At 38.8% G+C, this 26,598-nt stretch overlaps 1 protein-coding gene across 1 annotated transcript; it reads right to left on the bottom strand.

Annotated features, from left to right (window-relative positions):
- Positions 1–4,095: 4,095 nt before the first annotated feature.
- On the bottom strand, positions 4,096–25,624 carry lin28b (lin-28 homolog B (C. elegans)). Its single transcript, XM_003458248.5, has 4 exons — positions 25,326–25,624; positions 24,369–24,562; positions 14,022–14,209; positions 4,096–9,819 (listed from the first exon to the last, which is right to left on the bottom strand). Exons 1-4 carry the CDS (start codon positions 25,333–25,335, stop codon positions 9,507–9,509), a joined length of 705 nt encoding a protein of 234 aa, XP_003458296.1. The 5' UTR covers positions 25,336–25,624; the 3' UTR covers positions 4,096–9,506.
- Positions 25,625–26,598: the final 974 nt, after the last annotated feature.

Raw genomic sequence — 26,598 nt, 5'->3', positions numbered from 1 at the left:
GGCTGTTTCACGTTTTACTTTGATGGTGTGTCTTGTTTCAGTTTTTACTTCCTGCCTTTGTAATTGTCTCTGTCTGTTTTGTGGCTTTGTATACCGCACCCTTTCTGTTTCTATTCCTCAGTCAGCTCTCAGCGTTTATATGGTCTCATCTTCCCATTGTCCATTGTCAAGAAATGTATTATGCTTCCATTGTGTGCTCTGTGTCAATTGTGTTAATTAGAATTTGGTTTTGTGTTTTATTTTTGGACTCAGTTCATCCTATGATATTTTTGCCAGCAGCCAATAAAGGCTAGCTTCTTGTTATTCTTGTGGCATACATTTGAGGCCCCTTTAAACACAACAACACATTACTGCTGTCTCTATTCTATTCTATTGTGAAAACCTAAGACAAAATAGCCATGACATACTGTCATCCATCCAGTTTTTTAATTCAAAACCTAAGATTTTCAATTTACAAAACAATCCAAAAGCAGCCAACCTTTGATTTGTAGATTGTGGGCATTTATTCATTTCATCATCCTACATTAAAAAAGACCTAAGTGGTTTTCAGAATTGTTGGAGACACACAGATTATTACACACTACACTGTATTTCATTAATTTACTTATGGAGATATAGAAAGATCATTTACTTTTAAAATGCTTTGACCTCATAACCATTTTTATTTCTCTATAACCTTACTGGAGACCAGCTTACCCTGGATTATGTTTAGCTACATAGTATTCAGCAGTGTGGCTGCTTGTATCTTTTATGTTGTCACTCATTTTCTCTAGCATTCACCCATGTCATCTAAAGTTAAACTAATGTATTTGGTCTGGTTTAAAATTGTCAGGGCCCCTCAGGCAGGATGGACACAAACCAATGATTGATTGATTATGCCTTTAATTTTCACTTGCAATGTTACACGTACATGTCACCTGCAGTGAAATGGGACCCCTTCCGACCATACATAAATTACACAAAGATCAGATTGGGAAGACAGGTCAGAGAGAGGTAGGATGGTAAGAAAAACAATGAAATACACAATACATGAGGGGAGAGGAGAAGAAGAAAAAACTCTACCCAGACTGAGCTCCTGAGAGAAGAGCAGTTTGAACAGAGAAGAAAAAAAAACACCTCAACACAAAAGCACATGAATCGTCACACCATACAAGATAAAAACACGTGACTTGCAACGTGGGGGGTATCGGGTATGAGAGTGGGCCGATGTAGACAACAGCCATCAAATCCTGCATGACTGTAGAAAACAATGCAGGACTCTGGCTTACAAAGTTCAACAGGTGTATTTGCAGACAGTCAGAATCCAAACACAGAGCCGCTGTTAAGGAAGTTCCAGAAGGCAGGGAACTCCACAGAAACAAAATATTCTTGAAAAAACTCAAGTTTCAGCTCACCACACACCAAACGAACAGTACACTTGGGAATACTGTGCAGATGGAAACACTGGGTAAGTAATTTACATGAAATCAAGCAGCCAGACTTTACTAACCAAGTTAATTCAACATTTCAAAAAAGACTGACGCACTACCTTAAGAAGAGGTGGTAACGAGCTTATTAGGAACAAGTGCGCGGATCACTTCCGGGCGCGTGAAGCCTGAATGAGTCCCGCCCCTGAACACAGGTAAAATCCAACCGCACGCAGACAGCGAAGAAGAAAGATAGAACAATAAGGAGGAGAGAGAGAAAGAAAAAAGTGAGACAGCGTGGAGAGGTCTGAGGGACCGTGGCAAAGGCAAGCAGTGGAAATGTCATAAAGCTTTCAAAATTAAATAAATTTTTCTTGTAATTATTTTAGAACCAATGTTTAAAGTCTACAGAGATTTTCCCGAAGCATTAACTACTAGTTGGGATTGAGAAGTTACCAGTTCACTCAGTAAGCTAGCTGACGGTTGACTAGATCGTAATAATATTACATTTGCTGTTTAATAAATATCCGGTTGAAACTTTTCCTTTAACATACAAAGATCAAAAATAAGGAAAGTACAATCAGAGGTATCCTGATGTGCGATACTTAATTTAAAAAGTACTGATTCTGTTCTGTTCTTGTTTTTTCTGATGAACACTTACAGCTGTTACCTTCACGTGGGTTTACTTATCACCCTAGCCAAATATACTATCATCAACCACTTCATTAGGTACACCATTAGGTATTAAATCTTAAATCTTCATACCATAGGTCCAACAACGTGCTGAAAACACTCCTTAAATTTCTTTTATCCATATTGACATGACAGCATCACACAGTTGCTACAGATTTGTTGGCTGAATATTCATGTTGTGAATCCCCCACATCAGCAGCTCTACTGGACTAACTGGTGACTGTGGAGGACATTTAAGTTCTTAATATCATGTTCCAGAAACTAGTCTGCGGTCGTTTGAGCTTTCTGAAATGGCACGTTATCCAACTGGTAGTAGCCATCAGAAGATGTCAGGTTTACGTATGTATGTATGTAGGTTATGGTGTTTAAACAATATTCAGGTTGTACTAAGGGCCCCAAAAAGTATCCCTCACACCATTACACCACTGGTTGGTTTACAAGATAGGATGTATCACTACTTTCATGTTGTCTACACCTAAATTTTGGCCTATCATCTAATTATCGCAGTGGAAATTGAGGCCCATCAGTGCAGGAAATGTTTTTCTAATCTTCTATTGTCTAATTTTGGTGAGCGTCAGTTTCCTGTTTCTAACTGACAGGAGAGGCACCTGGTGTGCTCCTCTACTGCTGTAGCCCATCTGCTTCAAGGTTCAACATGTTGTAATGAGTGATTTTTGAGCTACTGTGTCATAATCGGGCATCAACATGACATTTTCACCCAGAGAACTGACATTCACTGGATATTTTCTCTTTGTCAGACCATTCTCTGTAAGCCCTGGGGATGGTTGTGTGGAAAACCTTCAGTAGAATCAACACTTTCTGAAATACTTAAATCAACATTCATCTCCATTCTGATGTGATGCCATTCAAAAGTTTGAACTTCAGCAGGTCATCTTGACCATGTCTACAAGCCTAAAAGCACTGAAGCGCTGCCATGTGACTGGCTGATTGGATGTTTGCATTACTGAGCAGTTAAACAGGTGTACATAATGAAATGGCTGTGTTTTCCATGTTTGTAGCTCAGTTACCCAATTAGTATATCCCTGGTGCTGAGCTCTCTGTGGGTGAAAAACAGCTGGATTTTGTAAAGATGTGGTGGAGCTGTGAGGCAAAGCCTGCTTTTTGCATAAAATAATTGAAAACAGAATTACATTAGAATATTTAAAATATTTTATATATTTTTAAAGTATGTTTATGACAAACACAAGTGTTCTGTATGAAATTTAATGGGTTATATTATAATTTTATCTAGTTTGTAATGGAAGTTTTTGTCAATTATTTTGTTAAACTTACCTTTTTCAATCTCTATTTCAATCAATCAATCTTTATTTATAAAGCACTTTTCATACAAAAAATGTAGCACAAAGTGCTTTACATGGTTAAAAGCAGCCCACCCTCCAACTCACTCCCCCACACTCACATTAACATAAACGATCATGAATACACACGTCAGCACACGAGCTGCAGAGTTTTGTAAAAGTTGTAAGGGTAAAATATTCTTTTTGGGGAGACCAGAGAGCAGGGCATTACAGTAATCAATGCGACTGGTAATAAAAGCATGCATCAACATCTCTGTGTTGGCCCGAGAGAGAATAGGGCGGACTCTGGCTATATTTTTTAGATGATAAAATCCAATTTTGGTTACATGTTTAATATGTGGGATAAAACCAAGCTCAGAGTCAAAAATAACACCCAGGTTTTTTGCTTGTAGTGAGGGACATAGTGAAAATGCCTGTAATTTAGACAAGAGTTTCTCTCTCTGAGCCTCAGGGCCGATGATTAAAACTTCAGTTTTGTCCTGGTTAAGCTGTAAAAAGTTTTCTGCCATCCAAGATCTTATATCTAAAATACAGTTAAAAAGGGCATCCATTGGTCTGGTGTCATCAGGAGACACGGAGATGTACAGCTGACTTTTTGCTAAGCCACAGCTCATTCACTGTGTGTGTAAGTTTGGATTTTACATATAAGAATATTCAAACATTAAATCACCACAGTATCAATTAAAAATTATACATATTTTAATGCCAATATAATAAGTTTATTTTCCAATCAAGTGAAACATTTAAGACATATTTAAAAATCCAATCCAAGATTCACAGAAATAAAAAAAAAGGCAGTACACTTACAGTATATTGGGGCTACAATAATGAGTGATATGCGCATAAAACTTTTTTTTTCCCCATTCAAAAGCTATCAGTGCTTGGCTCTCTAGGTACTCCAGAGAAAAGAGCACAGAAGACTCCCCTGGCCACGATGTAAAATGAAAAAACACAAACAGATATGTGTAATGTTACATTAACTATCAGTACAACTACATTAAACTGTCTTGGTTGAATTCATAGGTCCTTGAGTGGTTCAATCTGTCAGTATGACATGATACAGTTCAGTAAAAAAAAAAAAAATCATTATTAATGATATCTTCCCCTACAGCACATTGTTTCTCCTGTCAAGGCAAAGCACAGAGCAGCCTTCAAAGGCAGCATGAGGTATGTGAACTTCATTCTGTCATCAGTAACCTCCATACGAGAACAACCATATGAGAACCGAGGTTATCTGCTGAGGTTTCCCTGCCTAGGATCATGGCATACATCCAATATTTCTTCAGTGACTTCTGATGCATTATTAAGAATAATTCACCTCGCAGCCTAGGCTGTATGGATTTAATGGAGCAGTTTAGGCTATAAAGTTCTTGGTTTTCAGATCGATTTTAGAGCCACGTGAGTAAAAGGAGGTCTCTTTTAAGTCATTTTATCATATCATCACTCTTTACTTTTTCTTCACTTATACTGAATTAGCTTGGCCTATTCTGTTCTGAATTAGCAGCAAGGTGCCATTAAATCTCCAAACTGTGTAATTCTTAACTTCACATTCCAATAAAGAAGGGAAAAAGCTAATAAACCCCCGTAAAAGTCATTTGGGTTAGTTCGAAAGTATAGTACCTTAAAGCTGAAAGCAGATGTTAGGCATTTTAAGAAATAGGCTTTTCTAGGCCAGCTCCACACACAAAATAGTGTTAACCTAACTGGTTTCACTATTCATTTTGCAAAGTGGACAGAGGGGTAGGCACATTTTAGTCTGTGCATGGCCACCCCCAGTTAGCCTTTGGCTCTAACCCTGGGCTAGGAGGATTGGGGGTTTTTTGCTAGCTACAGCTAGATATTGAAGGGACAAACATGATCTTGTTATTCTTTCATTGAGCAAGCTAGACAGCTCTCAGCAAATTAGGGATTTTCAAGAATGCTAAACAAAACTTTGAGATACATAGTTTTCACAGTAAAGCAGTCCAATTTTTACTATAGGCTACTTGAACTGAAGTCTCCACAGAGCTGTTTTGACTTAAGGCAAAAAAAAAAATGTAGCCAGAAAGATTTAAGGCAACAATTTTTCCTTTAGCTCCCAGAATCCTTATTTAACATGTCAATCTTTGTTATCATCATATTAGCCTTCTCTACAAGCCATTGAGGCCACATGCTGCTCATGTGACATTTGTGTTATTTACTTCCGCCACTGTGGGGCACACTTGGGCAACTTCAAGATGGGATTACATTCAAATCATAATGGGATCTGTCAGATTTATTACAAATTTTCTTTATTTTGGCTTTCACTTTCCTCTGTGGTATAAAACTGCATCTGATAAAACCATGTTACTCAAACTAAGCACCTTCCAGGTACTAACTGTCTAGTGTTTTTGATGATTGCATGGAAGCCTTTCTTGCTTTTGTTTAAATGTTCACATGATTTAAAATGGAAGAGGGTTTATTATACCACTTAACAAATTGTTTTTCTCGATGCAGCCTTGACAAACCTTCAAACAGCCATTTGATTATTACTACCGCAGCAAGATTTGCCTCTCATATAAAAGGGTTTGTTGGCTGTGTCAAATACTGAACAGTACACAAGAGAATAATCAGTAGTTACATTGATTGGAAGAAAACACAAAGCTAATAACAACAATAATATCACTATATTATCCCAGGGTTATGTATTTTGATCATAACTATGTAGGCCCACTGCAACATCGTGATTCCCTCAGATGAGTATGAACTATAATACTGCAGTTATTTGAAACATCAGTCTTAAACCTCAAGGGTTAGGTACAGAAAACAAACATTTTTTTTCCTTGTCATTAATGAAATTTCACCATTACCAAAAAAAAATCTACAAATTTTTATCTTAACTGTTAGCCGCCGCTCTATACCACAAAAGCAATTTGCAAAAAGGACATGATAACACACAACTTCTGACTGGGCTGTAAAAATGGCTAACCAAAGCCATGACCTCATTGCCATGAAGCCCCAAAATAACATGTTATCTATTTGGTTTTAGGTCAAGCGTACACAAAAAGAAAACTAGGCACTCCTTGTTTGAGTACAATCCTTTTCCTTCTTAAACCAATCATCAAGTGGTTTCCAAAATGGTTATGATGAAATACAAAGAAACAAAAAAAACAACAGTTGATGGGGTTTTTACAGAGACAATGAAATATATTTTGCTATTAAACACCTCTATAGCCAGTCCAACAAACTGAGGTAAACTCTCTGGCTGACTGCAGCTAATTGATCATGAATCTATAACACAGATCTGGCAGAAAAACTTCACCCTGGATGCGTGAGACAAAATGCCCAATCTGACGATATGTGTAAAGGCGTCAAGAAAAGGGCTTTGATTGTAGGATAATATATTTGGAGTCACAAGTGATGTGCCGCTAGGGCTGATTTGCTGAAAATGCTGTGTGACTCTAGTGCGACAAGTGGCATTTTAACTAAGAAAAAGAACTGCATGGAGGAGGTAGAGGGCTTGGGAGGAGGTAAGGAGTTTGTGGAGGAACAGCGTTTATGAGGTAGCCTTTTGCTGTAAACAAAAAAAAAAGTTTTGCAGTAATAGAAAAACTCATTAAAACTGGGAAGGAAGACCAGGAAGTCTGTGGCAACATTAGGGAACGTCTTGCACAACACCTCAGTATAACAGAGATCTAAAGTTGAGGTCATCAAAAAAATTAAAAAAAAAAGAAATAAAATAAAATTATGTATATACAAACAAAAAGAAATGCACAGCTATGTATAACTCAAGAGGTAGTTGCTAATAGTACATCAATCGGTTACATATGTTTCTTCGTCATTGCTTAACAGAGTTTGTTGAGAAAGTCAGTGGATGATTCCCAAAAGAATAAAATACACTTTTTTGGTTAATTCCCTGAGAACAGTTCATCATCCTGAGAGAAATTGTGTGTAAAAATGTAAAAATACATCATATAAAAAGATGTTTCCATAGAGTTTCGAGCATGGGCTGTGCTCCTTCTGTGGTTTGGTCATTCACTTCTTCTTCTTCTTTTTTTAATCTCTGTCATGCTGCATTGTTGAGATTTGATCTTTAACGCACGCACACATTCAAATAAACTGTACATTAAATTAAAAAAAAATAACAACAACAACAACAACAACTGCTCTAATGCGCTTTCAGCAATAAGTTCCTCTTATTTGAAAGAGCGAGGGTAACAAGCACTTCAGCAAGTCTTAACATTAAATGCCTTCAAAAACAAAATAAAGCCACACTCTTTGGTATGGAAATATACCAAAAAAAGTTGCTTGTCTACTTAGAGCTTTTAAAAACACACACGCTAGTTTGATATAATCATACAAAGTTATTTGATTTGTCAGAACATTAAGATACAACTCCAAAGCGACTCGACTTGAATTGTGTGAGGAGTCGACTTCAGATAAGCTCTTTTCACATTCAGTATGGTCAGAGAAGAGTTGTTGGGTCACAAATAAGTGCCACTAAAGCCATGCTTGGGATTCAAGTTATACCAAAAGCAGCACTCTTATTCTCTCTCTCTCTCTCCTTTTTTTTGTTCAGTGAGTTTGAAGCAGCAGCAGTGATGTCACCTCATCCCAAAGAGGACTGCGCATTAACCTGGCTGGTGCTGGCTAACAAATGGTAGGCACAGATGGAAGAGGAACAGGTGGTTCGATCTTACTGTAACACGGCTGGGAGAGCAAACAGCTTGACATTCATTTTTCAAGAAGGATAGTTTGTGAGGTATTAAATAAATAAGATACAAAGATAGTATAATGGTCTGGTACTACACCTGTAACAAAACGGTGAGCTTTTGTGCTGTATCAAAGGCGATTTCTGAGTATCTGATTTAGCAAATAAGGGAAAATATGGAGTTTGGGTTTTTTTAAGTCAGTTTGATTTGTCATGAATGAAAATGGTTAAATAGAGAGAGAGTTTTCACACACCAACAAAGCATCCCATGCAATATACACCTATAGATCAGAGCTAATTCCTTATAAATGCATTACTTAAAGTTAATAGAATTTTAATTATATCTTGTGACTTTACATATATGTATATATTAATGACTTATACTATAATTTATAAAGTGTAATGTTATTTTCAACTAATTATGCCACAACCAAAATGGAAATCTAATGATCAGTTCATTATTTTGAATCTAAACTATGATCTAGATGGATTATATGATGTCTTATATAGACTGTGTCTATCTATGATAATAGGAAACATAAGGGTTAATAGTGTTGACTCACACCTGAGGAAGAGGTGCTTCAGTCTGACAGTTTTCTGTTCGAGCATGCGTAACACGCACAGGACACACGCTTTCTCTCAGTCTTGCACATGTTTGACGTCTGACAATCAGTTGGTCCGGTCTATATCATGTAAGAGGTATGTATGTATGTGAGTGTTTAAGAAGTATAGAGTGTGATCTAGCAGCTGGCTGTCTTTTTAAAAAAATTCCCTCTGGGATCCATAAAGTTTCCCTACAGATCTTTAGAAGCCAAGCTAACGGTCCTGCGGGTCTGGATTATCGCTTAGAGGGTCTTGAGGTCTTGAAGTCTTCTTCTAATCCTTCTTAAGATGAGCTACCGTGTGTGCTAAAAGGATGCATCATGATTTTTCAGAATGATTAGGCCTACAGGATATTTTGTGGCTTTAAATCTGCAACATAGTCGTGTAGAGAAAAAGCATTCATAACGGCCAACACTGAGGTCCAAGGGTACAAAGGCAAAAACAATCATCAAGACTAGACTTATACAGTGTTTTTTGTTTTTTTTCTCACTCTCGTGCTGCAGAGACTGAAACAAGAGTAATCCCCTGCAGTCACCATTCCAGCTGTGGTTGCCATAGCTGCACCAAATGACTGCAAGTCAGTCACACACATTCTTGCCCATCACGTACCCCATTGATCGTTGCCATAGCTGCGCTGGTTAGAAATTGTAAAAAAAACCAAAAGAAACAAAAGAAAAACAATAAAAGTAAAGAAATAAAGACCTCCCATTTTTCACAGGTGTGAGGTAGATGAGGGGAGCTTCAGGTAACCTTGATTGAGAGGAGACATGAGGTGTCAGAGGCTAGCGGTGAAAGATTCACCTCTATGGACTATTTTCAGGATTTCCTCCACCTCTGGGTCCGAGAGCCACGTTGTGTATGGGGCTCCTCAGGGGAAGAGGAGGAGCCCTCCAGAGGAGACGAGGCAGAGCGCTCCTCTTCCTCTGGGAGAGAGAGGTAAGGCCCGGTCCCTGGGCTAGAGGCCGAGGTAGACGCATGTTGGTCCTGAGAGCCTGTGGCGGGCGCCAGCGCCTTGTGGGGACACTGAGCCACCATGTGCGTGATGCTCTGGCAGTAGTGGCATTTCTTTGGCTGGGGGGGCAGGCCACACTCCTTGGCATGGTGATCCAGACCTCCACAGTTATAACAGCTGCAGGGGACAGAGGAGAAAAGAACAGAAAGCATGAACAGGATCTTTGTTTTTACCTCTTCCTTTTCATAAAACGGAAAACAGACTCTGTAGTTTGGAATCTGCAAGCACTTTGTGGCTAAAATACAGTTAGATCCATAATTTGTTGGACAAAGACACAACTGTATAGGAGTTATAGCAGTTGTTACAGCCTTCCATTTGCAAAGGCCCAAAGATAATAAGAGAAACTATAATAATTTTAAATTGAAGGACTGTTTTTGACAATCCTTTGCAGATGGCAGTGCTGAAGCCTAGAACTCAATGACATCACCGAAGGCTGTGTGGCTTCCCTTGAGATGCTCTGCTAGGTTTGTTCGTGGCTCTTTCTGCATTCATTTTTGTTTTCAGTAACTGAAAAGCATGTTCAGTTAGGTTGAGATTAGGTGACTAACTTGGCCACTGAAGAATATGCCATTTCTTAGCTTTGGGAAAGTCTTGCTTTGCACTTTGAAGCGCTCTCCAATCAGTTTAGCAACATCTGGCTAATTTTAAACAAAGATTATAGCTCTGTTCATGTCATAATTCATCTTGCTACTTCTATCAGAGGTCACATCATCAGTAAACAATAGTGGTTGGTAGCCATACATGCTCATGCCATAATATTTCCTTCCTGATGTCTGGCAAGGATCATGGTATGCTTCATATCATGAGCTGTTCTCTCCTTTCTCCATATGTTTCTCTTTCCATCATTATGACACAAGCTAATCTTGTTTTCAAGAATCTTTTTTTTTTTTCTTTTAGAACTGTGCAGGCTCGTTAAGGTGTTTTCTTGTAATGTCTAATCTGGCCTCTGTAATTACCCTCATGAAGGCGTCTCTTGATTGTAGACTTTGACAGGGTGTTAAATGTTGTGAGGTTGTTTTCCTTCACTATGAAAGTAATTCTGTCGTTGTGCACATTAGTTGTCTCCTTTGGTTTTTCGGATCTTTTGATGTTGCTGAATTGCCCGGTGCATTCACTTGTTTTTAGAATATTTGGGACTTATGATTTATTTTGGTTTTTAAACCTAATATGTCGTCCCTCACTTGCACTGACATTTCTCTGTGCCTCACATTTAAAATCCCAGTGAAAAATACAAAATCAACACATGGAACCAACTTAAGATATGTCTGCTTTATTGGTCATGAAATAATGAAGCAACAGATTGGACCTGGCTATTAAAATGCTTTATTTCTAAACAATTAATACAGTGTTATATATAATAATTTAAATAACAAATGGGAGTATTTTTAAAATACTGAAATTCCTAAGCAGTTAATGCAAACTTTTTTTGAACCCCTTGAATTAAAGCTGAAAATCGGCACACCTTGATTGATTTAAAAAGGCAAAACTACAACAAATTATGGCCCTAGCTATAACTATCATTTCTAACGTGGTAATTATAATATTAATAACAAGAAGAAGAAGAAGAAGAAGAATTTTTAAAAAAGAAGAATAAAGATTTTATTTCATTCTTGTTCATCATCGGCACTACGGAGTAGAAATGTCAGCTCCAACTAAAATTCCCCACTAGATGGGAGTGTTGTATATGATTTTGGTCTGGTGTGGCCGCTGTGGCATGTCAAACTGCATTATATTATTAGCTCTGAAAAGAATACCAGCAATGAAATAGCAACAATAAAAGCATCAAGAGAAATTGGACCAAAATGTTAGCCCGTCATGATGCCATCAGTTCTCTTTGCACTGCATTAAATAATTATTTTTTGTCATATTCTCTCTTTTTGTTTTTTTAAGGCTTTATGTCACATACAAGTCACCGTTCAGGTTTTTAATAATGTCCTGCTGTAAAAAGCTTAATATCTCTTGGGCAATGAAGTCTAGATGGATTCATCAGTTTGTGTTAAATTTCTACTGCAGCAGTGCAAAACTCAACCGCTTATCATCATGAAATAACTGCTTACTGCACACATTTTAAGGTGCATCTGATTTGATTACTAATTAACAAAATAAGAATCGACAAGTAGACCCGACTGCAAATTGCTGCTACTAAATAAGAAATTGAACCATGACAGCCTTTTCTATGGAACCATGTTTCTGCCTTCTGTGCTTCTGAACAGATAAATTATCTTTACTTAACCTGTGTGCTTTGCATCCAATAAAATAACAACTGGCTGTTTGAATTAAATGAGAAAAATTTAATGCAATGTTTAATTGTTCTTTGTAAAGAAAAAGTATTATTTTTCTACAATAAATAAACCATAAAGAATATAATAGAGACTACAGATAAGAGTGCTACCTCACTAAAAGCTGTGACATTAATTAAGAAAGACTTAAAGGTAGGTTTTAAAAGGTAATTAGTAAGTGTCCTCAAAACCTGGATTCATACAAGTACAGTGATCTGATAAATTAATTCGTGCAATTAAATAATTATATTTATATACTAATTATAGTTCAAATCCCAAGGTAGCATGAAAATCCATCAATTTATTGGAGAATGTAGGTTTTAAAGTTTAAAATAATCACTCATGTAATTCAGATTTCTTGTATGTCTCCGGTCATGCATTCATTTAGTGTAATAAAAGCACAGTTTAATCTGAGCTAATTTGATTCAAATGCGTGCAACACAAGGAGAAAACAATACCAGGTCAGAAGTGCAATTTCAATTTTCTTGGGAACAAAACTTGTGCAGTGAAGAATCATCGACACATACACGTACATTTTTGCTTTTCAGCTTTATGCAATAAAAGCTTCTCTAACTGTAGCTTTTTAATACATTTTTTGCTCAAACCTTTCTTTACAAATATACAAATTTCATGTTTTATTGATAGACTAAATTTCATGTCAAACTGGGAAAAACCTGGATGAAGACAAAACAGCTCAAAATATTTGGATGTCCTTTAAGTTTAATATTGAAGAATGTTTTTTATCACAGATTAAGACTAATGAGCTTTAAATGCTAATCTTCTTTTTTTTCAGGAAAGTGGTTACAGATGAGTGCTTAATTAGTTTAAAGAAAATCCTGCAACAGCTGATGAACATTTTTCAACAATTACTGTTAAACATCGACTTCTTGGCTCATTTCTGTTTGCTAAAATCAATGCTGTCATCACTAAAGTTTTCAGCCACTATTTCCACAACCAATGAATTCTTTACACAATTTTTAAACTGAACAGTTTAAAAGAACGTGACCTGAGCAGCTCTGGAGCAAAGAAAGAACTGATCTATTGCATAGCAGAATAACCTGCAGCATAACCCACGATTAGCTGTTCCCACTGACCAGCACTAACAAAGACAGAAACACACATCTACCTGCCATCACTGAATCCAAAACCACCTTGCTACCACCTTAGCAGAAGACAGACACTTGACCTAACACTGGATCAATTATCTGAAATAAGCTGAATTATTCAGCTGTGTAAACCAATCAGGGAGCCTTCTCTGTCAGATACAGTTTCTTCCTTTCTAACAAATGCTTTTCTTTACCACTATTAAAAAAAAAAAAAAAAAAAACTCGATAGTGCTGCATTGGAGCACTGAAGCAACAGTGATGCAGCAACATAAAGGGCACCAGCGCTACACTTTCTCATGTAAATGTAGCCTTGAAATCATGTGATACCTTCCCACAACAGATACAGTACTTAGACTCTACCTGGCAGGATTTGCCGCACATCAAATGAGGGCACTTTCTTTCAGTAGGAGGACAGGAGGACTCTGCTTAGCGTTTTCAAGGCGCTCCCTATGGCTCCCTCTGCAGATTTTAGCAAAGCTCCCTTCAGGATTCAACTGAGGACAAAACAATTGATTTGGCTACTGCTGCATTGAGATGCATATAGGTCCAATCTACCCCCATGCTAATACAGTCTCTAATGTAAAAGCTGGCAAATTGATTTAAAATAGCGGCAATGGCAGGCGAAGTGCCCTATTCAATTCCTTATTATGGTGCACAATAACCATAGCAACAGGCATGTACCGAGGCAGATTGAATAGATTTAATCTATAATCTCAGCCCACTCAGAAGCCGCTCACTGCGGGTAGACGTACATATAGAATATGTTTCCTATCGCTACAGCGTAGTCCTGCTTTCTCAGAGCTAGCCACAGGCATCTATACGCATTCACGTATTTCACATTTTCAGGAAAACCATGCATACGTGTGATTACATTCATGCAGACACAAAACATACACATACATTTTTTTTTGTTTCAAAAATGAATAAAACCTACCGGTCTCCCTTTGGTTTGCGTTTCTGCAATGGGACCTTCCCTTTGGGTCTCCTCTCGCTGCCTGCACAGGGTCCCCCACCAGGTCCGGTCACCCGCAGGGACTCCAGGCCCTTAGAGGACTTCTTATAGGTGAACTCCACCTGCTCACCCTCCTTTAAGCTGCGGAAGCCCTCCATCACTAGTTTGCTCTGTTGGAAGAATAAAAAAGGGCAATTATCCCTTTGAAAGAGGCAGATGCTTATTGCTGAATGCAAGACACAAGAGTGTGTATCTAAGTAGGATAACACGCAGTGTGTTATAAGCTAGAGTATCCGACACGTTAGGGCTCATGTTTGTTCAAATTTCTTTAATTTTAATGTCAAAGCATTTGTTTCCCTTAGGTTAAAATATTATAATTTCAAGCATATACAAAAATAAATCTTTAAAGGTTCATTTATTGGGCGTTAGATTTTGTAAGAGCAAAACTGTTCAAGGAAAATGTAAATCTGATTCTTTTATAATAGTAAGCCACGTCACTGAATAAGGTAGCTCATTAAAGGCAACTGAAAGATCTCTATTATGTTAGCTCTAAAGGCTTTTTATACAGCAGTATCAGGGTGCGTTTTACCTTTGTTGGTTATATTGAATATTTTTTTTAACCCCATATGATTCATGGAAACTGACAAAGGCTATTACACTTTAATAGCCTTCAGTATGCAGCTAGACATAAAGACAGCCCCCTTCTTAGGCAGAAAATGCAGTCTTTCAGTGAAAATGGATTAGTTCCTCTTTCTGTCTGCATAAGATAAAGCGTTAATGTTACGCAAGCCCACACCCATTAGGTTAAATCTACACATTGAGCAGTTGCCAGATATATTATTATGTCTGCACACAAAAAGCTCTCCAATCAACTCCTTTTATTTCCACATAGCTCAAGAATCAACATTTACTTTATTAACACGGGCAAGTTCGTGAGGTGGGCTTTTATACACTGCCACATGCAGCGAACACAACAAGTATTAGCAGACAATGAACATCGAGAGGCAAATACATTACTTCAAACATGGTGGATTGACTATATGTGGTTTGTACCAACTGCCATGAAGGTTGCTGCACAGAGCGACTTATCTCACATATGTCCTTGGTTTACTGTCTTCATCTACTTTTTCGCAGAGACACCACTTCCTTTCTGCAGGCTTAAAAGACAAGAATGTTACACCTATACAATCTTTTTTTTTTTAAAGCATCCACCATCCATCTTATCTACATGATCGGAAATATTGATTTCGTTACTACATAACCACTGGACAATGATTTATGTCTTGGTGATCGCACAGAGCGGACGGCTGATAGGCACAGAATCCGTGACCTTCATGAATCGCAGCAAGCCCTGCGGCTCTTATAGGTAAACACACGCCCACATGGGCATGCAGTGTGCAGAGCAAACCTACTACCTACTATACATCAAGACCTATAAATAACACACAGGCTATCTGTAAAAGCAGTGCATGCTGTAGAGCCAGATATGTAGGAGACAAAGGAAGAGAAAGGCACAAATGATCGGATGATATAGATGTGAAACTATAGAAGAAGGAGAGAAATTGTGCACAGCTGCATTTTTCTGCAACGACTGAGGTTACAGGAAGCTAAAGGCGCTCTATAGGTGGTTTGTAGATAGAGATGAAAACCTATGAGAGAGGAAAGACGTACAGAGGATGTGGGAATTAATTACAAACTAAGAATAGTGTTTGAACTCACTGCACTCGGATAATTGTCCATGTGAAAACCACTGTACAATAAATGACCACTGGGATACCACGTGGATTAAATGGAAGTGAAATGAAATACATTTAATATGTTTCTGCTTCCTTCAGGAAAACAAGTATGAAAAAAACAAAAACATTTAACCTTGTTTCACACAGCGGACAAACTTCAAAACCTACTGCAAACACAAAGAATATCTAAATGTAAGAATATGCAATCAAATACATTTTCTTGGGATCTGTTAGGTCGACACAAACTGTCGTTATTACAACACCCAGTTATTCAAAAATCTTTAAAAAAAAAAATCTTCTTAAAATTTATTCTAAAGACATTCAACATATCACAGCACTCGATGAATGAGGGTCAGGCCAAGACTTTCTTAAGATTAAAGAAAAACTTTCAAATAAATAAGAAAAAATAAAATATCCACCCTACATTAAATAAATCAGTTTATGTTCTGTTTTATGTTTTTAAAGTAATTTTTATGCATTTTTAAAACTTTTTTATATATATATAATTTAGACAATTTAAGTAAGTTGCATTGATGGGTTTTTTTTAAACATTTTCCCTTTTCTTCTCTTTACTTCTCTTTACTTGAACTTTATTCCTTAAAAGAATTATATCAAAGACAAACTTTGATATCATGAAAAAAACTCTAACTTCAATTTCAAATAAAAAAGGTTATTAGTTGTTGTTTTGGGTTTTTTTAGAATTGGTGTTTTTACAACTTATAGTTCAGTACAAGAAAAGTTTTAGAAAGCCATCAAATTTCTTAAACTTGAACAATGTTGATATATAATTATGTTATTTCCCTGCGTTTTAAATTTCTTTCCATTAGAGATTTTTGGATTTTGATTTTTTTCATATATTTTAAACACAAATTAGTACATATAAAACATAAACTTTTACCAAATAGCTATTAATCCAGATCCAAAGGCCTCTCTCACAATGAGTATTAATACACAGTTTTTTGCTTTACTTTTTTTATATAATAAAACAATAAGTAGGTTTTCAGTTTAGTCCTCAGAAAATATAGATATATACACGGAAGAGTTGTGACTTCATATTTAACCTCTTTTAAACAATTCCTTCTTTTTTTCCCACATTCTAACATTTGTATCAATTTATTCAAAAGAGAAAATTGCCTTTGTTAGCAAAAAGCAAATGTAAAAGCAAAATGTCCAAAATTCACTCATTCATTCTCCCTCTGATGTCCTTCTCGATTCCCCCACTGCAGTAAGTGAGACTTACAGCCAAGGCCACTTTGCTTCTAGTCGATTGCTGATGGAAGACTCATCCATTTTGGGTATTCAGCTATTGGATTTGGCTTTGAGGAATAGATGAGAATCGGGGAATGGAAATGAACAAGAGGAAAGAATATGCCCCACAGATGCAAAAAAGGGAATAACGCAGAAGGGACGGTGAGGAGAGTCACAAACTGAGCAAGCAGCTTCATGATCAATCTCAAAACATTATGTTACAAAATAATAATAGTAATAATGTTAAGATTCCATATTCATTAACCTATTCTTTTATCAAAGTAAACTGCTCATACCAGCAAAATAATCAACCAAACGCAAAGCTACGACCGAGCTACGTCCTGGTCATTCAAATGAAAACACCAATTGATTTTATAATTACCATCATTAGACCATCTGAATGGCTAAAAGGCATTTGTTCAGCAGATATCAGTAAAAAGGCAACAAAGGGTTGTGCCCATCCCCCATGAAACACAATATATTCAGAATAATGATAAATAAACATCAGCTGGTCTCTAGACTATGGCACACGAGCCCTTCCTCTTCCTCTCCTGTCTTCAGTCCAGAAGCAGCTTGTCTCTCCAGGTCAAAGTTGAGTGGTTTGTCTCAGCACTCTACCCCCCCGCTCCAACTCACTCAGTTCCCACAATGCACCAGTGAGGAAACCACACATCCCCTTTTGTTCTGTAGAAATGCAGGAAAACACACATAGACACACACACACTAAAATCTCCTCCATATAGGTTATGGCTTCATGTTTGTGTCAGATAAGTTCTGACGCGTTCACTTGCAACAGCTCAGTCTCTGCAATTACGTAATAAACTGCAGCATATGGATCTGTATATACATGTGTGCCACCGAGCTGCTCCATGCATGTGTAAGCGTGTGTGTGTGAGAAAACTTCGCAAATCAGAACCTGCAACCTGAGTCCCCTCCTCTCAAGTGACCTGGCGGGTGTCCTGACCCGTTTCAGTTTACGCAAAGAGGTCAGGAAAGGGCACGGCTAAGGTGAGGGAATGAAAGAATGCCAAGCAGAATGAAAAAGAAAGAAGGAGAGCAAGAGAGACTCTAACACAAAATGGGGGAGTGGCTTAGCACAGGGAGGTGGATATGGGTGGGAATCTGGAGGAAGAGGAGGACAAGGGTGGGGGGTGGGGTTCATGGAACTACCTCCACCGCATTCTGTTCAGCTCCAATGGAGGAGCAACTCCTGATCAGTGGCTGGAATTGGGGGAGGCCAGGAACAAAACCACCATTTGATCAGGAACCCCACAGGTCAGCAGGAGAAATCCTGAGGTCAGTGGTATAACTGTCGTAGCACCACCCCCAGCCTGCTGGGAAGACCACACCAGCACTCTGTGCTTAAACTTAAGAGTCACCAGCAGCCAGCACCATGCCTTAAACGGAAGAAACCTATCCAACAAAAGGATCGAAAGATACTCTAAAAGGGCTTGATTATGCTTACAAGGTTCCTTATGTGTAATAAATATCTTTAGCTCTTCATGCATGTGACCGTATATATATATATGTGTATGTGTATGTGTCTGTGTGTCTGTGTGTAGGAAAGAGCCAGAGATCAATATCGACACTGACATCCTAGATAGAAATAGCCCTCCTTTTCATCAGCCGGCCCTCGTCATCACCAGACCCAGCAATCAATACAGGAAGCTGTAATGTGAGGGGATGGGGAAGCAAGAGAGAGGAGAGCCACCATCCTCCACCAGCCTCTCTCCGAGGCGACCACCAGCTATGGAATGGCTAATTATGGGATGCCTTAAATCAGAGGTGGAGAAGGGTATTGTGCTCGTTTCTAAGAGGAACGGGAGTGTGCAGAGGTGAGTGTGTAGAGGGAGATGGTGGTCAACATGTGGCTTGGTGTCACTGAGTAGCTTTTAATACACAGGAAATGCTAAGTGGACAAAGCTGGGCTAGATCAGCTCAGATGGACATAACCCAACAGGATATATATAAACCAAAGAAGAAAGGGAGAGGAAACACACACACACACACACACATACACAAGCATGCCAGTGAAAACCACCAACAGAGCCGCTCTTATGTCGGTGACACCGCAGCCCTCCTCAACACGTTGTCATTAGTGGCTCTGACCTTTGAACCTCGCCCAGCCCCCATCAAACAGTTAAAAACCTTCATGTTTCCCCTGCTTCAAATTAACAACATCCAACACCCCCGATTATGACTGGGCCAAATATTTGATCTGGGGAAGGAAGCACTAGATCATCCTGGTACATTTATCAGCATGAGAGGGGGAAATGAACCTCACTGAGGTGACTGGTGATAAAACACACAGCCTGCTAATAACTGCACCCATTCAAAACAGAAACAGTCCAGTGTCACTCCAAAGATTCACTGCCAGCCATTTAAAGAGGTGTCACTTTCACAAAAGAACAAATGATGGAATATATCATAAATTTCATATGACAGAAATCATTTTTAAAAGGTTTTAAGTTTTCACGTTTTCTTTTAGGAAAAATGATGGATCAATGCAAACCTTTCAAACCTTACACGTGTACATTGGTAGTGCATACAACTTGAGTTACAATCATTATTTAATCGATTTTACAGTTGAATCTATTTACAGAGGCAAAAAAACAGCAGCTGTCTTTTTTTTCTTTGTATGCTTTGGCACTGAACTCACCCAATCTAACAAAGTAGACAGATTATGATGTAATGCGTGACAAACATGACACAAAAACGAGCGCTGAATATTAGCTCGGATCTGATGAATTATAACATGAATACAAAGAGATGAACATGAGATAAATGTGGTCAGATGTTTAATTGAGGGATTTTATACATTTTATTTACTATAATAACTCTAGTCTTTATCTAATCATTATCTTTATTTTTTATTTGAGCCTTTGCAACAACTGCGTTTTTAGATATAAATTGCTTTCATCTGTCTCTCTAGCAATTTTTAATAGAAATTTGATTATAGATTATCGCAAATTAAAACTCATGCCACACACTGTTTGAGACAAATCTCTCCAAAAGAAAAGCTTTTAAACTTCTGTCTACACATGTTGTGTCTAAATCTAACTTTTCTCTATCCTTTGGAAATGAAACGGTTGTTTTATTAATTAATTAGGTCTTTGATGATGATTATTTTTTTCATTTTTGATGCTTTTCATTGTCATGGACATTAGATTTGATATCTAAATTTGCTTTAGAGATTTAATAAAAACAGTCATAAGTTTGGACACGTTTAACTCATTTCTGACATTTTTAGGACAAAACGATCAATGGAGAAACAAAGTCCTAATAAATTCAAACAAATTGCAGATTGTAGTCCTGCAGTGTTGTTGTTTTTTTTTTTTTCTTAAAATCTATCAAACATTGCATAGAAGAACTGAGCAGCCAAGAACATTAAATATTAAAGAAAGAACTAGAAAGAGCCTCCTGGAATTTTTCATTCCTGGTAATTAAAAAAAATAGATTAATTAAATGCTTAAATCCTTAATCAGCTCATACTGACATGACCAGCGGAACTGCTGCTCTTTTTTTTATTGTAGCCCTTCTGTGTCTACTCCATCACCCTTCCAATTACCAATCAAACATCCGCTATATGCGGCCAGCTCCTCAAAAGGAAGTCACATGACTTGTCTTTCTTCTTCTTTTGCTTTATTTGATGTAAAGACGGGAAGGGTGGTGGTGGTGGTGCGGGTGAGTGGAGTAGTGTGGCTGCAGGAGACACAAAGCCTGATACTGGCTATCTGCAGGCAGAGATGGGTGGGGCCTGCATGCCAAACGGTGACACGGACCAGAGGTTAATCTCACTAGGGGCCCACTTTAACCTCACTACACAAAACACACACACTCTCTCTCTCTCTCTCTCGAGTGTGCACACATGCACAATCAAAAACCTAGAACATCTTACAACGGTTCACACGTAGGCATCGACAACCTGGTGGCTGAAGGCAGAAAGTAAGAAGTGCTCACACACACACATTCGTAAGGGATTCATAAACTGCACACACACTCTTCGGGTTTCAGGAGAATAGCAACAGCAAACTGTTCAACATTACAAACTGATTACCGACAAAGGGCAGGCAGCACCCCCAACCCACTAAACCCCTCGCCTACCCTCTTGCCTTTTTGTCTTTAAGAAATTCCTCTTTTTAAAGAATGCCCAAGGAGAGACCCCCCCCAACACACACACAGACACACACACACATATTAAAAAACACTCAGCCCAGGTAGAGAAGTGGTTGACACACAGAGATAATGTAATAGTGGAATCACTAAGGAGAGAGTGAAGATGCTTAATTACTCTCTCACACCTTCCGAAAGGAAGCGATCAGATAGGAGCCGTGATGAAGAGGCCTCCCAGGAAGAGGCCTCGTGCTCTGGGGGTTGGGGGGCTCACACTAACTCTCTCACACACACACACACAAGCGCAATCACACCCTCCCTCCTTTACCTCCCGCTCCACCACTCGCTCGTCTTTTTCCAACCTCTCACTCATGTTTTCCTCTTGGACTACCGCCGTCCCCAGCCCAGCACCCCCACCCCTCACCCACACTTTTTTTTTTCCCACATCCCTCCTCTTTCCCTCTCTTAAGGAAACTCCTCCTCTCTTCCCCCCTTCCTCCTGTCCTCATGCTCCCTCTTCCCCTCCCTATCTTTCTTACCTCAGCTTTTCTCATGCGGATAGGGTCAGTGTTGTGCAAGAATAAATCTGCATTCTTTCTGATAGTTTTATTTCAACATCGACCCTTTTACCACAAATGTGTAAAATAATGCATAACCTTTGTTTTAAGTTGGTTTGATTGTGAGCTTGCCACTGATTAAAAATGACAAAATGCATCCTAAAAGAATTATTATGGCTTCAAGACTTTTAAATAATTTTATACTTCAGACATAACAAGCCAGATCTGTATTCAATATTTCCAAATCTAAACATTTCTTTTAAACCTGGAAATAACATCAGTATATTCAAATGGCTCCAGGCTGCTAGCAGAGAGACAGAGAGGGTGGAACAATCAGAGAGAATGAGTGACCAATTTAATACGAATGTACGAGTGTGAATCCTTCCAAAGAAATCACGGGGTTGTTTGCATTTATTATGACAGCGTGTTTATGAATGCACGATGTCTTCCCCTTTGTGCTAAATGACAGTCGTGTCACTGTGAGCGCGTACAGCTGCCAGAAACACTGGGACACAAATGATCGAGTGTAAACATATGATTCACAGAATGCTATAATTTAACAAAAAGCTATATTAGGAACAATTTGCTCCCCACCACCCTCCCAAAATATGAAAAAGACAAATGAATTGTTACACAGGAGCTCTGCAAACATTTTCATCTATACACCGCCATCATCACAGTACCTAGTGAGCCTTTCTTGCATTGTGGATCAAAATATTTTTCCTATGTAAAGCAACAATATACCGCACAAGCCTTTTCTGCCTTATAGGCTACAAACTACTGAGACACACAGTGTTTTGTTAGACTCCTGCTCAGCTCTTAAGACTGTTTCCCAAAGCACACCTTTATTCACCCTCGTTGGCCTGATCCACTCCTAAAACATCTCTGAGCAGCAGGGAAGACAGGAGTCTGGAGTGTATGGACAGATGCAGTGCTTTCAGTCGATGAAGCCACAATGTGAACGTATCAATCAAAATCTGATAACATAGTGCTGTAGTCATCCACTTTCCCAAGCCTCGGCTTGTTTCATGCAGGCACAGTAAGAGCGCATGAAAACATCCACATACATATAAATGTTAACAAAAAAATTTAAAAATATACGTCAGGCTATATTATTACGTGCATATGAAGATGCGCATGAAGCAAAACTCAACATATTGTTATTATTCACTGAATATTTTTTGCACTTTACTCCAGGATTTTAATCCAGATATTTTTATAACTCTCTAAATGCACTAAACAACCAGCTTTACCACTGTCAGAATTCAGTGGCAGTGAGCACATTTGGTCAATCAAATACTGCAGACAATTTGAAATGTACATATGTATATATATTTTTTTATTTGTATTTATTTATTTATTTATTCATTATTTCATATAAACTGAGCTGAATGCAGCATAGCTCAGAGAGATGGAAACTACCCTGCTGGTGCAGAACACACTCAAATGCCATTCAAAAAGACATTGGATAGCAAACCATGTGAAACTGTGGTCCCACTTTCTATTTTTAGACTGGCATGCAGCTTGAAAAAAAAACATACTGTAAGTGTTTGAGTTCCATTATATATATATATATTTTTTTTTACCTAAATAAACTAATGCCTTTATGCAACTATAATCCATATTTCCCAGTGCTACTAATTTGCTTTTTAGTAATCAGTGGTGTCCTCTTTTTTTTTCACTGCTAACATTTGACCCCTAGTTCAGCACAACATCCCACTATTCTACAATGAAGTGAGAGAGTGTGTCAAATGAAATGGCAAAAAAAAAAATGCCTCCCTTCGTCATCTGTCGTTCCTCGAGAATTTTAAAGGCACTTTATAGGACCGTAAAAAAGGGCGATTTAACGGAGGGAAAGGGGAGCTAAAACAAGGGAGGACTTCACTGCTCTTTGTTTGCTGTAGCAGTCAAAAACAAGGCCTCTGAAATGAACTCCATGCACAATAAATCAGCAGTACACGCAGAGGGAGTGGGAGGGGGACACACAGGCCGGGCTTCACGTCACCATTCGGTATGAAAGTAAAAGGATGTTTCTATAAACTGCACATACGGTTCAAGTACATCAAGCAAACAACAGCACTGGGCAAAACCCACCTTCCCAGAACAGAACCCAGCAGTGAGTTTAAAAAAAAAAACAAAAAAAAAAAACACGCTCTCCGACATGTTAGCTGGCTGGATATCAAGCAAGCTCTGCTGTCCATTACAGGGCCAAGTGTGAAACTAACCGTGTCATATCCACACGACATTTCTTCCCTTTCCCTTCACAGAGGGAAGCAAAGGGAGAGCTAAACGCATGTGCCTCAGAGGAAAACTTTGTGTGTATGTTTGCGTGTGTGTGTGTCGTTTGTTTGTTTTGGTTTGGTTTTTCCTGTCCCTTAAGCATGTGGACAACGTGTTGTTACACAGTAACGTGTCGGGCAAGGCAAAACATCCGGATGATACAGTGTAACTATCGCTGTGAAGAAGAATTAAAAAGGGGCCCGACAGCAAGATGGGATCTGAGGTAACAGTAGCATTTTCTGGCAGAGGAAATAAAAAGTACTCAATCATTCGTCGCTATTCCACGCTTCTTTTTTTCAAAGAAAGGAAAATCCGGATGAGGACAATGCCCACCACATCACCACGACGCAGACGCGTATTCCTCGGTGCTTGTGTGTACGTTTTCATCAACTTACTTGGTGGACGAAAACATCCAGAGGGGGGTCAACGGGGCTGCCTTCGCTGTTGGTCATTGAGATAAATCCAAATCCCATCCGGACGTTGAACCATTTGCAGAAGCCCGATCCCGACAGGACCTGAGGTCGAGTGCGGTCCTCCTCCTGCTCGGCGGACTTGGCGGGGTCTTCTCCGCCACCTTTACCCGACCCTCCTGTAAAACGAGCGGGCAGTACAAGAGGCGAGTTAGAACATTTTGTTTGTGCTCGCAGACACGCCGCTCAACACTCACCGCCCTGCGTGCATACACGTTTATATAAGTTTAATGAGCTCTGTTGCGTAAAAAGAAAAGAAATAAAGAAAACTTCTCCAAGAAGCGTGAGGGGAATCCCCTCCACTTCAAGTACAGGCTATGCGAAGTTCAGGGCCGGTAGAAATTTCCTATACTATTTTTCACATGTCACATAAGCGAAGAGGGACGCGTGGTGCTGTGAGCCGATGTGCATCAACTAGACATTCCCTCAACCAAAAAAAAGGGAAAAAAAGTTGTTACTCCATGACAGATGAATGCCTCTGATTCGTGCACAGGCATGCTCAGTGGTGTAACTTGTGGAGGGTTTTTCTCGTGCATCTACAGCCCGCTCCTGATGTGGAGTTGCATGCTATAAGGGGAGGAAAAAAAAGGGCAGGTGTACACATGGTTCCTCGAGCTTTACTAGTGGCTTGAAAAGCATATACGCTCTAACAGTGGATCTATCTTAATGCTGCCAGACGTGGTTAGATGTGGTGCTCGGCAGTGTGGCGGTTCAGGCTTTTTTTTTTTTTTTTTTTTTTTTTTTTTTGAGGTTTGGAACAATAATCACGCTGCACCTTGCCTCCTTCTCCCTTCTCGCGCGAGCTCACGTGGAGCAAAAATATATATATAACAACAACAAAAAAACTAAGAGCAGAAAATAGAAAAATAATTGCAGAATAACCTTCGGCCATGTTTCCCCGCGGACCCTCTGCGCCCAAGTTGCAATAGAGAAGCTTCCTCTGCGAAAACGGGCTGCGGTAGTCACCATTAATCCGACATCCTCGATCCCATCGGTCACCAGTTTAGCTCGCATGGTACGGCGTGCTTTCTGCCTTTTGATATTTTTGTCATGTCTTTCTCTCTTCCCTTCAATCCCTTTCTCACTCACACCACCTCTGTAGCCTACTGCTCTACCCCTCTCTCTCTCTCTCTCTCTCTCGGTCGCTGCCTCTCTTACTCCCTCTCTCGCTCTCGTCTTCGCTCTCATTCGCTCTCGAGCTGGCTGTGCCCGTTCCCGTAGTGAGAACACGTGACTTTGTCAATTACATGCTTTCTTGCTTCTCATTTCTGTCCCAAGATTCAAAGAGGAAAATGGGTGTGAGTGGGGGAAAGAAACTGGACTCGGAACCATCAACAGCACGCGCCCAGTAGTTGTGTAGATCATAAAACAACCCACGTCCACTGTGGGAAGCTGCAAGCTGTAACGTGTGCTATATGATATGCTATGCGCTACAGTGCACTGCTTGCAATGTGTTTTGTTGAGGTCCTGTATCAAAAGGGGTTGGTGTAGCTACATAAGGCTATTACGCACTGAGATTAGATTAGATGATTGGATGGGATTAAATTACATTTTAATGAACTCTGTGGAATAATAGGGTGGCCATGACAACAGCAAAAACACACACAAAAAAACAAGGAAATAATGAATCAACCAATTACAATCAAAAGCAAATGATGAAGTTAGACCCCTAATGGGTGTAGCTGATTAACCTACAGATTTGCAGGCTTGTTTTCATAGATCTTCCCATCATCACGTGGAAGTACAGCAGTGTGTCCTGTGTGGCTTTTTTTTTTTTTTACTTTAAGTATTTTGACTCCTAAAAATTAAGTAAATTCAAAGAAAAGCATACATGTTCAAAATATGTTAGTCTACTGTTGGTTTGTTTAGTCCTCCACTGGGTGACAAAAAATAGTGTTAAATGGGTGAAAATTTACACATAAAGCATCACTTAACAAACAAAATTCATCTAAAAAAGTTTCTTAATTTATTTTATTTTACTGCTTGTTTTTTGTCGATTTCTATTAGTTTGCTTGTTTGAATCTCTTCTCCAGACCCTACTATTACCAAAACCAAACTCTAAAAGATTTTCAAGACAGGGTTAACTTTTCTACATTTTATACAAAGTAAACACAGCGCCATTAAAATACGTAAGCTTATTACAGCCTTTGTTTGT

This window comes from Oreochromis niloticus, linkage group LG15 (genome assembly GCF_001858045.2).
Source record: "Oreochromis niloticus isolate F11D_XX linkage group LG15, O_niloticus_UMD_NMBU, whole genome shotgun sequence".
Taxonomy (NCBI): Eukaryota; Metazoa; Chordata; class Actinopteri; order Cichliformes; family Cichlidae; genus Oreochromis; species Oreochromis niloticus.
The sequence above is the reverse complement of the archived record's forward strand: the minus strand, read 5'-3'. Positions and strand labels throughout refer to the sequence as shown.